Source organism: Pelodiscus sinensis, chromosome 1 (genome assembly GCF_049634645.1).
Source record: "Pelodiscus sinensis isolate JC-2024 chromosome 1, ASM4963464v1, whole genome shotgun sequence".
Classification (NCBI taxonomy): Eukaryota; Metazoa; Chordata; order Testudines; family Trionychidae; genus Pelodiscus; species Pelodiscus sinensis.
Window position 1 is genome coordinate 251,404,034 of NC_134711.1, and position 14,230 is coordinate 251,418,263.

The 14,230-nt window shown below is 42.4% G+C and overlaps 1 protein-coding gene across 6 annotated transcripts in view; it reads left to right on the plus strand.

Moving 5' to 3' along the window:
• The window catches only part of DZIP1 (DAZ interacting zinc finger protein 1), a 75,949-nt gene that overhangs the window by 58,400 nt on the left and 3,319 nt on the right, over positions 1-14,230 (plus strand). For all 6 annotated transcript variants that reach the window (XM_014576038.3, XM_025187268.2, XM_075918812.1 and 3 more), the window contains 5 exons: positions 3,233-3,431; positions 3,746-3,875; positions 4,503-4,556; positions 6,831-7,030; positions 10,393-10,523. In XM_014576038.3, coding sequence (XP_014431524.2) covers positions 3,233-3,431; positions 3,746-3,875; positions 4,503-4,556; positions 6,831-7,030; positions 10,393-10,523 — 714 coding nt within the window. The remainder of the gene's footprint in view (positions 1-3,232; positions 3,432-3,745; positions 3,876-4,502; positions 4,557-6,830; positions 7,031-10,392; positions 10,524-14,230) is intronic.

The following is a 14,230-nucleotide window of genomic DNA, read 5'->3' on the forward strand; positions in this document are numbered from 1 at the left end:
GCCCTGGCTGGGTTGATTTAGTTGGGATTGGTCCTGCCTGGAGCAGGGGGCTGGACTTGAAGACCTTCTGAGGTCTCTTCCAGCTCTATGATTCTATGATTCTAAGGGGTTCTACTCCCATTACTTCTTAACTGCAAAAAGGTCAGTGGGCTGGAGGCCCATTCTAGACCTTCGAGCCATCAATAAATTCAGAAACAAAACTCAAGATGGTAATGCTTGCTACCATATTACTGACATTGACACAGGATGATTGGTTCTTCTCCCTCAACTTGCAAGATGCATACTTTCACGTTGCCATCCACCCTACTCACAGGTGTTTTTGTTTTCTTCATTTCGTTGTAGAGTCTCAACACTACCAATACAAAGTGCTTCCATTCAGACTCTCTATTGCCCTGAGGGTTTTCTCAAAGGCGCTGTTGGTTGTCACAGCATACCTAAGGCAACAAAGGCTACGTCTATACTACGATCCTCTTCCGCAAGAGAAAATGCAAAAGGAGTGCTCATTTGCATATGTCATGCTCTTATTTGCATTTCTTCCTCAGATCCCTTTTGTGCAAGAGGTTTTTGCACAAAAAGATCGCTGTGTAGATGGCTCCTTTTTGCACAAAAACTCCCTTTTGCACAAGAGCCATTCTGCCTCATTTTTTGTATACATCTCAAATTCCTTCCCAAAGTACAATCATCCTTCCACATCAACCAGACAATGCGTCTTCCCACCTTTTTCCCCGAACCACATGCCAACTCTTTCAAGATGAAAATGCATAGTCTTGACCTGCGCAGAGCGCTCTCTTTTTATCTGCAGCGAACAAGACCGTTCCAATTGTCTCCCAGACTATTTGTTTCTATAGCAAACCACAATAAGGGCCGGGCTGGCTCATCACCGAGATTCTCCCATTGGATTGCAGATTGCATCAGACTTTGCTGCACACAGTCAGACATGCTACCTCTAGAGACCATAAGGGCACACTCAACCAGAGCCATGGCTACCTCTATAGCATTCCTCTGTAAGGTACCCATAAGAGACATCCGCGTAGTTGCCATGTGGTCCTCCAACCACTCATTTCCAAAGCACTACGCACTTACGCAGTAAGTAGGAGGGGGGGACTCGCGCATGCGCAATGCCTGCAGCCTAACAGCGTGCGACTGCCAGTGCATGCGTACGCGGCCCCAGGGACACTGCTACAAAATCTCTGAGGCTTGACAGTGATGCACCAACCTAATGTGGAGCACCCATGGGGGGACACATGTCAAAGAACGACAGTTGCTATCGAGGTAAGTAACTGCTCTTATGATTCCTCTGCTTGGTTGCTGCTGCTGTTCTCTTCTTGTGTTCTCTATTTCCTTGTTTGAGTGAGGTATCTCTTGGGTAGGGTTACCACCTTTAAAATGCAAAATTCCCTAGCAAAACCCTCTCCAGTCCTCTGGGCAAGCCCACCACAATTCTAACCCCAACTACAAGGCAACCCCACAAACTCCCCTGCCCCCATAACAGCCACTTACAGCATTTAGGCTATGTCTAGACTGCAGGCTTCTTTCGAAAGAGCCTCTTTCGAAAGATCGCGTCTAGACTGCAGGCGGATCTTTCGAAAGAGCAATCCGCTTTTTCGAAAGAGAGCACCCAGCGAGTCTGGATGCTCTCTTTCGAGGAAGCCCTATTTACATTGAAGAACGCTTTCTTTCGAAAGAGGAACTTTCGAAAGAAGGCGTTCTTCCTCGTGAAACGAGGTTTACCGCCATCGAAAGAAAAGCCGTGTTCTTTCGAAATAATTTCGAAAGAACGCGGCTTGAGTCTGGACGCAGGGGAAGTTTTTTCGGGAAAAGGCTACTTTTCCCGAAAAAAACCCTGAGTCTGGACACAGCCTTAGAGAGAGAACACATAGATAAGATTGGTAACCTTGCCTGTGAAACGAGGTGTACCGGTAGTTCGGAATAGGCACCCTAGTCCGAACTACCTAGTTCGAGCCCCGTGTAGCCGCGCTGCACGGGGTTCGAAGCAGCGGGGATTTAAAAATGGCGGCTCCCCGCTTATGCTAATGAAGCCCGGGAAATTCAAATCCCGGGCTTCATTAGCAAGTGCGGTATGCATACATTACCCCGCTAGTTCGAACTAGCGGGGTAGTGTAGACATACCCTCTGAGACAAAGAAAAAGAATCCAAAATTTATTATTTTGAAAAAAAAATCATGATACTGAGGCCAGACTTATGGTTTTTAACACTTTGAGTTGGCAATACTGTATAAAAGACTCTGTCTCATTTTGTCTCCACCTGTGATCTTTTTTCTCACTATCTTCCTTCTTGACATCCTGTTTGTATTCCACTCCCACTTTTGTCTTTCACTTTTTTCTGTGGGGAACTTACCGTAGCACTTCCTCACTCTTCTTATGTGCTAAATAATGTTTTCTTTCAAATTGTCCTTAAATTGCAATTCTGCAAAACTCAGTCAGTGGTGTTTTCTGAATGGTAAAGTATGTGATTTTCTTACAGTTTGAGCAGTCACACAGTTCATTTTATGTGTGTAAATTCCACTGTCTGTGTATGAATTGGATTGTGGATAATCCTTGGATCATGGATGTAACATCATCATGTTGTATGTTCACACAGTACCAAGTACACTGATGGTATTCAGTAAATAAATAGTTTTAGCGGTATAAATATGTGAGGACCGTCCTTTCCATAAGGTTCATTAGACTATGGAATCAAGAATTGTTTTTGACTTCCATCTTTGTACAATATATGGGAAACGTGTCTCAGCAATTATCAAATGTTGTTTTCTGAAAGATTTCTGTGTCTTTTTCTTAAGAGAATTGAGTTGCCCTTCACATATATATTAGCATTCTGTACTAAATGACAATAGACTATGTTCTAATAATGCATTGTTTATAAAACAGCTGTGAAGCCTCTACAAAAAGTATTTTACAATAGATAGATAGATAGATAGATAGATAGATAGATAGATAGATAGATAGATATAGCAAAGTATTGTTTTCTGTTTGTAATGTAAAAGGTAATCAGAAGCTGACAAATAGGCATTGATGATGGCACTGCTGATGGAGCAAGAGTATAGAAGGTGATGTGGTAAAAGCTGAAGGAGAAAAGAAGAGATAAAATTATGCACGGCCTTGAAGGTGTGAGGAAAAAAGGTTTAAATTAGATGCAGTAAAGAAGGCTAATATAGTGCATTTTTATGTTAATTATACTGTCCATCAAACACTGACTTGTGTTATTTCTTCAGGGTGTTCGTGGTATCCCAAGTGACTTCTTAAACAAAATCTTAATTTCTGTTGAATCTGCTCGAGAAGAGAAAGAGAAAGAAGTGCCTGACATTCAACTAATTCGAGAACATCTTGAACGCCAAGTCAGCTTCAGGATTGAGGAGAGATCATCATCATCTTGTAACAGGCTTGTTTCCAGCTCTCGTCTGCCTTCTAAAGGTTGATATTTCAGATTTATTTTATTTTACTGATACCAGGTTTTATGAAATAGTTCTGTTTTTGTACTTTAGTCCCTAAAGTAGACGTTTTGTTTATAGATTTATTTCTGGTTGTGTTTGTAATCTTTTACATAAATAGCAGAGTTTTAGCTGCTAACTACACTACAATGTTTAAAAGATGCTCTACTTTTTATTTAATTACAGAAACAATGGCTGCTTTTTCTATAGCCACAAGTTCACTTTAAGATTTCTGATGAGCAACAACATCTACATTTCTTTTGAATGTTCAGGTTGATAACATAATTTATTTTCTAGATAAACAGAAAATGGTTCATGTGGCAACTTCCTCATTAACAGTGCAGCCAAAACCAGCAAAACGGACTTCTACAACTGTATGCCTAGCTGGACAAAGAATGACTGCTGCTGAGAATACATCTACACCAAAGTAAGAGAGAGAGCACTTTCTTAGCACTTATTCCATAAATAACTCATTAGTGTTCTTCTGATAGCATTATGGATTTATTCTTCCTTTCATATATAAGGGTATGTCTGCACTACCACCCTAGTTCAAACTAGGGTGGTTAATGTAGGCAACTGAAGTTGCAAATGAAGCCCGGGATTTAAATATCCCAGGCTTCATTTGCATCTTGCCGGGTGTCTCCATTTTTAAAGCCCCGGTAGTTCGGACTCCATGCCCATGGCTACACGCGGCACGGAGTAGGTAGTTCGGATTAGTCTCTCTAATCCGAACTACCGGTACACCTCGTGGGCACGGAGTCCGAACAACCAGGGCTTTAAAAATGGCGGCGCCCGGCAAGATGCAAATGAAGCCCGGGATATTTAAATCCCGGGCTTCATTTGCAACTTCGGTTGCCAACATTAACCACTGTAGTTCAAATTAGGGTGGTAGTGTAGATATACCCTAAGAGAGTTGATATGAACATTTGTGGCTGGTATTTAATGGGAATTATCCACACAGTTACTGTTTTATATGTGAAGGAATAGATTTCTCACTGTATATGTAGTTAGTTTACAGTTGTATTCTAGAAGTAACTTGTTTTGTTTCATATAGACCCGGGAAGCATGTTTTTCTAGACGGGGCTTCCAGAAAAACATCTAGCATTGGGTAAGTTTGGCTGATTTCTGGTCTTAAAGAAATTGTTTTCTGGTGAACTTCCCTTTACTGGATATTGAAATGGCTAGTATACAATTTTTTAAAGTGAAATCCATAGTTTTGTATTAATCATATGTTTTTGTCTTAAAATCTAATTCCTATTGAGTCCATTGTCATAATCCTAACTGAGGCCATGTTCTGATTTGAGCGAGTGTATTCTTAATAATTGAGCAGGCAGAGTATTTTGTACCAGAGAGTGATATCACTTTTTTATCTATCCCATATTAAATTTTGGTCTATTGAAATATTATTTTTTTTAAATTGCTAATTTTTGTTGCATTTTGTCAACATTTTTCTAGTACCGTGGTCACCAACCCATCGATCACGATCGACTGGTCGATTGCGAGGCCTCGACAAGTCGATCGCAAGGCGTTCGGGCAACCCCGCCCCCCATTTTCCCTCCACCCCCCGAGAAGCCCCACTACTTACCTCTAGTGTAGTGCCGGCTTCCCGCGGGGTGGACAGAAGTCCTCTCTGAAGCCCGCGTCACTTCCGGGGGTTCCGGAAGTGCGCGGGCTGCTCGCCCTCCCGCAGCTCTGTTGCGTACTGGGGGAGGGGGCGTTGGCCCTAGAGGAGGAGTGCCGAGGCTTCCCTGCGCTGCCGGCGCCGGAGGGGTGAGTTGGGCGCAGGGGTTTCCCTGCGCCGCGGGAGCGGGAGTCGGCCCCGGGGTTTGGCCGCGCTGTGGGAGGAAGGGAGTTGGCCAGGTCGGGCCGCGCCGTGGGAGGGGGGTTTGACCCCAGGGTAGGCACCCGCGGGGGTTGGCTGCGCTGTGCCACGGGAGGGGGGTTTTGCCCCGGGGCAGGTGCCTGCAGGGGTTGGCCGCGCTGCGGGAGGGGAGGGGCCACGCCACAGAAGGGAGGTTTGGCCCCGCCGCGGGAGGGATGGGGGTTGCCCCGGTGCAGGCTCCCGTGGGGGTTTGGCCCTACCGCGGAATGGGGGGGGTTGCCCCCAAGGCAGGCTCCCGCAGGGGTTAGCCCAGGGGCAGGCATGCTCGGGGTTTCCCTGCGCCGCGGGGGCCCGGAGGAGGCATGTGCTGGCTTCCCGCAGGAGGGGGGGGAGGGAGAGAGAATCCTGGGAGGAGGCAGATGCAGGTGACTCTGCTGCCACTGGCACCCTGTCCCCGCTCCCCAGACTCCACTCCCCTGTCCCCAGCTACAGAACTCTGTCCCCACTCCCCTGTTCCCATCCCCTTTCCCCGAACTCTGTCCCCACTGGCACCCTGTCCCCTGCTGCAGAACCCTGTCCTCTGTCCTCTGCCCTCCCAGCACCCTGTTCCCTCTCCCCTGCCCCCAGCCGCAGAACTCTGTCCCCACAAAATGTATAATTATAAATGCTTCATTTTAGATTTAAATAGCATGAATAAAAAACAGACCATTAATTTCATAACTATAAATACGTGATTTTAATTTTATATATTGCATAATTTAAAAATAAAGTGTTTATCAGAGTGTGTAATTAAGGGCTGGGGATAGCAAGTGATGGACAGGAGGAGAATAGAGAGGGCGGGGCTTCAAGAAAGGGGAGGGGCTGTAGATCTTCGCCTGTTCTGAGATTTAAAAAGTGATCTTCGGTGTAAAAAGGTTGGAGACCACTGTTCTAGTATATACATAATTGAACACAATATTCTAGATGCTTTTCATGTCATGCATATCATCTTGTACTGTGTTAATTGTTTAAGCTAGCTGTTTGTCTCGATACCATTCACGATACTAAGCTTGATTTATAAAGTCCTAAATAGATTGGGTACTCGTTATACCAGAGTTCACTATTCTGTGGGTACCCATTGAGGAATTGAGATTTATTAGGAAGTTGCTGCTAATAGCTCCTGTATTTTTTTAACTGGAAAGAACCAGGAGCAGAATTTTCTTAGTGGAATATCTTGGAATGTCTTTGTCTTTGGATTTTGCTTTCACTATTGATTCATGAAAGCACATCTTTGTTGATCTTGCAAGGCTGACTATATATTCTGACTTTTAGTTTTGGGATGATATTTGTATATGAGGTTATAAGGACATTGACTTTGAGATGATTTGGGGCTTTCAGTTTGTTATTAAATAACTTCATATTTTTAAGTAGTTGCATATGAACTCCACATTATAGTAGTTTTTTTTCTCAAATAGAAAATGTGTACATTTATTGGAAAAAATATAGGAAGCTCAAAGTTATGCACATCTGTTTAATACTGAAACCCATTAAATCCTCGTCTGATACACTTTTTTGTTTCAGCACTCCACCATTCAGCTCAGAGGAGGAAGTAGATGATGATGATGATATTATGCACGCTTACATATCACCGGAATTACTAAAACCCAAAGCATCCAGAAACAGCACGAATAATTGTGGGATGGTTACAGGCAAAAGCGAAAAGGACTGGACTGAAGAAAGTGAAATGAGAGAGACTGAAACACCTTCCAAGCCTTCAAAAGGTTTTTTTCATTATTTGTGTATATGAGTTATAATTTAAGGCAAATATGTATAAATAATTTTAAAGTACCTAATAGGTGATAAAATCAATGTTACAAAACACTCTAAAGCTGGAATATACATTATTGCATTTATAGTTCTCTATGTAACGTCATAATGTATTGTTCTTTTATTTTTATTAATATTACTGTAGTATTCAGGGGCCCCAATTGAGATCAGACCCCAGTTGTGTTGTGCACTGTACGAATGCATATGTAACCATCAGCCAGGCTTTATTGACAGCAACAAGGGTCAGATCTAAGGGTTTCATTGAACGTTACAAACACAGTGGGCGTTTGAGCCCATATCCAGAAGTCTTGGAAAACTCTTGGTGCCCTGAAGAGGTCATACTAACACACTTGCAAGCACTGAGCTTGTGACTAGCAAAAGAAAATTTCTGCGAGAGCACCACAATAGTGATTCAAATCATACATAAATACCCATCCCATGCTATTTTCTGCAGTTGTCTATTGCCTCAGTTCTCCACTTTGTGGTATGAAAGTCCATGGAATGAATGTCCCTTTAACACACCACTCCTCTTTCCATCCGCTGCACTCAACTCACATCTGATTGTCCAAAGTCAGCAAAGTCCCAGAATACAGCAGTCCATTCACTTAGGTTCACCTCCCACTTCTTTAGAAGTGAAGTGTGGTGTCAAAAATGCCTCTGCTGCTACAGCTGTTGATTACTATCATCTGTGCCACTGCTTGCCTATGGTACCTTTGCTGCTGCTTATTACTGTCTATGCCACTGCTTGCTGATACTGCCTACTGCTGCCTCTGTCTCTTTCTGAAATGCTGTGTACTGAGCAGAGAGGAAATCTCTGTGCTGCATCCTCTGTGCTGTAGTTACTTTTATGGGTTATAGTGGTCCACAAGTTGAATATGAGTCAGCAGTGTGATGCTGTTGCAAAGAAAGCAAACATGATTCTGGGATGCATTAACAGGTGTGTTGTGAGCAAGATACGAGAAGTCATTCTTCCGCTCTACTCTGCGCTGGTTAGGCCTCAGTTGGAGTATTGTGTTCAGTTCTTGGCACCGCATTTCAAGAAAGATGTGGAGAAATTGGAGGGGGTCCAGAGAAGAGCAACGAGAATGATTAAAGGTCTAGAAAACATGACCTATGAGAGAAGGCTGAAGGAATTAGGTTTGTTTAGTTTAGAAAAGAGAAGATTGAGGGGGGACATGATAGCCGTTTTCAGGTATCTAAAAGGGTGTCATAAGGAGGAGGGAGAAAACTTGTTCATCTTGGCCTCTGGGGATAGAACAAGAAGCAATGGGCTTAAACTGCAGCAAGGGAGGTTTAGGTTGGACATTAGGAAAAAGTTCCTAACTGTCAGGGTAGTCAAACACTGGAATAAATTGCCCAGAGAGGTTGTGGAATCTCCATCTGTGGAGTTATTGAAGAGTAGGTTAGATAAATGTCTATCAGAGATGGTCTAGACAGTATTTGGTCCTGCCATGAGGGCAGGAGACTGGACTCAATGACCTCTCGAGGTCCCTTCCAGTCCTAGTATTCTATGATTCTGTGACATACCAACTCTTAGACCTGCTCATCAGTGATTTCTGCTCTAGTGATTAGAGCAGAAACAAAGACTCTCAACTGAGTGTGAATATCTATCTTTAAAGGGGGAGAGTCAAGTGGTATATAGGACTCTAAAAGCGGCCACATCAATAGGTTGGAACATCCGTTCCAGCCTCCACCTCGGAATTTGGCGTGGATTTGATATTGCTACTCCCTGCTCAGCAAGTTAGGGTGACCGTTGAACATATTAAGGACAGTTCTGCTACCTTGTAGTCATATAATAATCATAACCATAATATATTTCATTACTCATGTGTCCAAGACGTTTTAATCCAAAGCAGCCAAACATGATTACTTGGGCAAAGCAGATCTATCTGCTGATCACCTAGGCAAAATAGGAGTTAAATTACAGTGTGCCACTATAGTCTTTCTGCCCATATCATCAATAGAGGGTTCTCACTCATGCCCTACTTCCATCTGATATCAAGACAATCCCACCCTTGAAGGGCCTACTGCTGAAAAGACACAACAAAAAGTTGAGGATGAGGTCATGACTGCAGCCCTGTGAAATTCTTATTTTTACAATTGTTTATTTGGTTTCTTTTTGTTTTATTTTGTACTTGCAAAAATCACACTGCTGTAGTCATAGTATACAAGCAAACAAATATAAGGATTAATTGATAGAATTTACTTAGTTACGTGTATTGTTTAGGATCTTTTGCTTTGGTTTTTAAGTTATAGTGTTTAAAATTACATGTTTATAATCATGTGTAGGCACCTAAATACATAACCTTATTTTCAAGAGCCACAAAGAGCAATTTAACATAACAAAGAGAAGGTTAAGGCATGATTTGATTATTGCCCATAGGTATTTACATGGGGAATAACTATAATAATGAGCTCTTCATTTTAGCAGAAAAGGACACAATACGCTCCAATGACTAGAGTCTGAAGTGACAAAAATGAATTTGTACTACTTTACTCCTGTTGGCCCTTCAGAGTTAATACAGTAATAGGTGAAGGGGCTGGTGGTGTTTTTTGTTTTTTTTGGTATTATCAACACAATTGTTTACTAAATTGTAATTCAGGAGTCAATCATTTAATTACAGGACCAATTATATACACCTATGCAATCCTATAAAAAGTAGTAAAATTACAGCAGTGTCACAGAGCATAATTTGGCTTGCAGAATTTTTATTCTTGGTGGTGGTACACATGAAGGAAGGAACCCAACTTGACGAACATAGCCTGCAATGAATTTGCAGAGTAGCAGGTTGAAAACAACATTTTTAATTATAAACTGAGCATATTATATGTCCTAATGATCGAGAGACAATAAACATGGAATTTCACTACATTTTGAGTAACAGAGGGGTAGCCGTGTTAGTCTGAATCTGCAAAAGTGCCGAGGAGTCCTGTGGTACCTTATAGACTAACAGATTTATTGGAGCATAATCTTTTGTGGGCAAAGATCCACTTCGCATCTGATGAAGTTGATCTTTGCCCACAAAAGCTTATGCTCCAATAAATCTGTTAGTCTATAAGGTGCCACAGGACTCCTCGTCGCCACTACATTTCTGAATAGAACTGCTGTTGTTGGTTTTGTTTTGTTTTTTGTTTTAAATCTGCACCACCCTAGAAATTAAAAGAGCTAAAAATCATAAATGGTGAAATGTATATTCATGATGTTAATATCTTTCATCCATTAAGATGTGATCAGTCACACAGAAGGGAAGGTATTTTTTAAATATCCTACTTTTAAACTGACAGTATCCCTGTAATTTTTTAAATGATTGTATAGATGCAGTTATTCAAAAGCTAACTGAACAAGTTGAAAAGACTCTTTCTAGCCACGGAAATCAGAATAAGACACCTGGAGGAATTAATGTCACACAGGCATTTATTAAAAAAGAAGATGCACAAGAACTAAAGGTATTACATTATTTGTTAATTAGATTTATCTATACAAAAACATGCTTCAGTTATTATTGTTATTTTTGTTACTGTTTGTATTCCATGTTGGGAAAAGTGAGATTAATCTGTTGCAGTAAAAATGTCATCTCCAAGGCACTTTCAGAGTTTTACATAAGTTGGCTCCTTTTTCTTTACCTATTGTTCCACATATTCACATTTGTTCTGAGAAATGAGATCTAGAAAAGACCTGTTTGATTATGTCATAGGCTAAAGTATTTTTGTTTCTAGGACTTTGTCTGGTACAGAAGTGTCAAGCTCATTTTCTGAAGAGGACTAAATTCCTTTCCTATTATGATCTGTATATTGGTATATATATATATATAGGAATACACGCCATGCTCAAACTCTGGCAGATCTGTTAGTGGTATCAGTGTGCTGTGGCATGCAGTGTGTTCAAGCTTCAGATCATTGTCGGTGTTGCTCTTTGCCCTTCAGTCTTTAATCAATTCCAGATACTCCCAGTCATGTTTTGTAGTGGAATGAAAGCTCTGAGATACAATGGTCTTTTTCAACTTGGAGAAGACATCATGACAACGGTTCTGGCAGCTCTAATCTCAGTATTTTTTAAGCTTTCACAAGGGAGATTTACCCTTTCTACTCTCCCAGGGGCTGCCCTTGAGGACAGGTCTCTGGGGCAGTTGCTCCCTGGCAGAGGGCTTGTTCTTCTTCCTCCCTTCCCCTTGCAAGAGAGGAGAGTCTAGCTGGAACAGGGGTTAGCCACTCAGACAGCCCCTGGATAGGGCTTTACAGACTCAGTTTCTGTGTAGACACACCCTTAGGCTTTACTTAAAATTAGCTATGCAGATTGAATTACGTCAATTGTGTAGCTTATTTCAAAATTGGGAGCATCTACACAGCACTTATTTCGAAATAGAGCACTTTTCCTCCTACTTCCCTTATTTCTCATACAATGAGGGTTACATGAGTCGGAGTAAGAAGTTCTCCAGCTTGACAGTATTTTGACATTATTTCAAAGTAACTGCCTGCTGTGTAGACATGGACTACGTTATTCTGAAATAATGTTGTTGTGTAAATGTACTCTTAGGCTACATCTACATTGCGCATTCTTGCTTATTTTCAGGCAGAACGACTCTTGTGCAACAGGGGGGTTTTGTGCAAGAAGGAGCTGTATAAACTGCTCCTTCTTGCGCAAAAATGGCAGCTCATTTGCATATCTTCTTGCACAAAAATGCGCAATGTAGATATAGCCTTAGGCTACATCTAGATTGCAGGCTTCTTGCGCAAGAGATCTTCCGCAAAAACTTCTTGCACAAGAGCACGTCCACACTGCAAAAGCACATCAGAAAAGCAATGCGCTTTTGTGCAAGAGAGTGTCCAGACTGCATGGACACTTTCTCAAGAAAACTCTGATTGCCATTAACAGAATGGCCACCAGGGCACGTGTTCTTCTTCTGATAGGCTGTTTTTGCACAAAAAAACCCTATTTCCCATCCACACACACCTTTTTGCGCAAGAGTTCTTGCGCAAAAAGGAGTTGTTCCTCATAGAAAGAGGAATACCTATACCACAAAAACCCCTCTGTTCTGTCAATTCACTGTAAATTTTCTTGTGCAAAAACGCACTTGACGTGTGGATACACCGCGGGGTTTTGTGCAAAAACAGCCATTTTTGTGCAAAAACCCTGTAGTGTAGACGGAGCCTTAGTATCATGCACCGATGTAGTGCAACGTGGAAGGATGAGACTCAGACCTCTACAAGTCTGGCTGGCTAAGACTGTTTTCCCTATTGCCGTCACCTGGACTCAGTGCTCACAGTTCTGGTACAGGTGCTTGACTTGCTGACATGGTGGCTGGATACACAGTATGCACAGGTGTACTTTTCTCAAAACCCAAGCCATCCTTGTCTCTGGTATGTGATGCATCATCCCTCAGCTGGGGAGCTCATGTGTGGTCCCTCAGAATTCAGTGTCTTTGGACACAAAAAGAGTTTTCTCTCTGTACATCAGTGTCAAGGTACTCAGGTACATCTAGCCTGCCAGGCATTTCTACCCCACCTGGCAGGCAAATTCATTTCAATCCTCATAGACAATATGGCTGCTATATTCTGCATAAACAGGCAGGGCAGAATGTGTTTTTCCCCCATGCCAAGAGGCTGTCTGCCTGTAGGAGCTCTGTATCAAACTCTCCATTGGTCTAGAAGCATCTTACTTTTCTAGGATCCAGAACCAGCTATCAGATTGCTTTAGAGGATCTTTCTCTTTTCACAAGTGGTCTTTCCATCCAGATATTGTGAGGGATATCATCTTACAGATCTGTTTTCCACCCAAACCAAGAGGAAATGCCACGAGTTCTATTCCCTGAAAAGTCACAGCCCAGGGTCTGTTGTAGATTGTAGCCCAGTGGTGCCAAGGGAGGGGCTTCTCCCCCTCTGGGTGAGTGGGTGGCCACTCCTTCCCACTATACCCCACCCAGTTCTCGTGGGGAATCAGCTGTAGCTGCCGGCCCTAGGACAGTCCACAGATCCCCACACAGTCTGTAACTCAAATCTTTATGCACCGGCCCTCGTTCAGGGCAGGGCGACAATAACCCCCAAGACTGTCCTCAGGCCCGACCCTGTTTTCCTGCCGCCCTGCCCTTAATCAGGGACTGGGCATTGAACAAATTTGTCCTCGTAGGCCAGGTTTGCTAAACCATTTATCACTTTTGTTGCTTTCATCTGGTGTCTTTCCAGTTTGACCACATCTTTCCAAAGTGTGATGTGCAGAAGTGAGCACCTCAGTGCCAAGTAGATGGGGCACAGCTTGTCTTTCCCCTGCACTTTCCTGACAGAGCGAGGAATGCAGCAAACTGCCCTTTCCCTTCAGTCCCGGATGAAGGGAAACAACCAGCAGTGTCTCCATATGAATCAGAGGAGGGGGAGCTTCAGTTCTCCTTCCCCCACCTTAAAGGACACCTGGGGGGTGGAAGGTTTGGGGGTGGGATAGTTATGGATGGGGAAGGGATGTGTCACCAGCCTGCCCCTTTCACCTGCCAAACTCTTGCCTTAGTTTAAGTTATGATAAGAGGAAGCTGTATATTGAATTTAGTGGTCCTAGCTCTTAGTGTTTAGGAGGAGTTCTTGAACAAATAGTCAAACAGTCAGCCAAATTTTCTCATATATATAATAGATAATGTCTTATAAGTAATATAATCTAATTCTTAATATGATATTTATTAATAATGAATTATTTATTATTATAGTAGTGTCTGTGAATCCAAGTCAAGGATCAGAGTTCCATTATGTTAGGCCAGCTATACCATGAAACACACTTGAGATGCATTATTTTTAAGCTAATATTGTAGTGTGATCTTTGTATCAGGACCACAGTGGTGTAAATGTAGCTTCATACAGTGGAACGATGCTGATTTCCACTAATTTAGCATTTGGCCCTTTATCTTTTGCAGTTTTCCTCATTTTTTTTATTTTTAACTGTACAACACTAACAGTGAGTTAACATCACTTTTTGCATTCAGCATCTTCAGAGGTTAAACGTGCGTGTGTATGTAGGTTTAAAAGGAAACGAAACATAAAAGTAAGGTGCTATGACACAGGACGATACAGCCCTTCATGCATGTGTGCCATGGGACCTTTTAGAAGGGTTATTTCCCCTACAGTTCTAGTTCCCCTTCCTAATCTGCTTGTAAGTCTGAATAAGTAACCTTTAG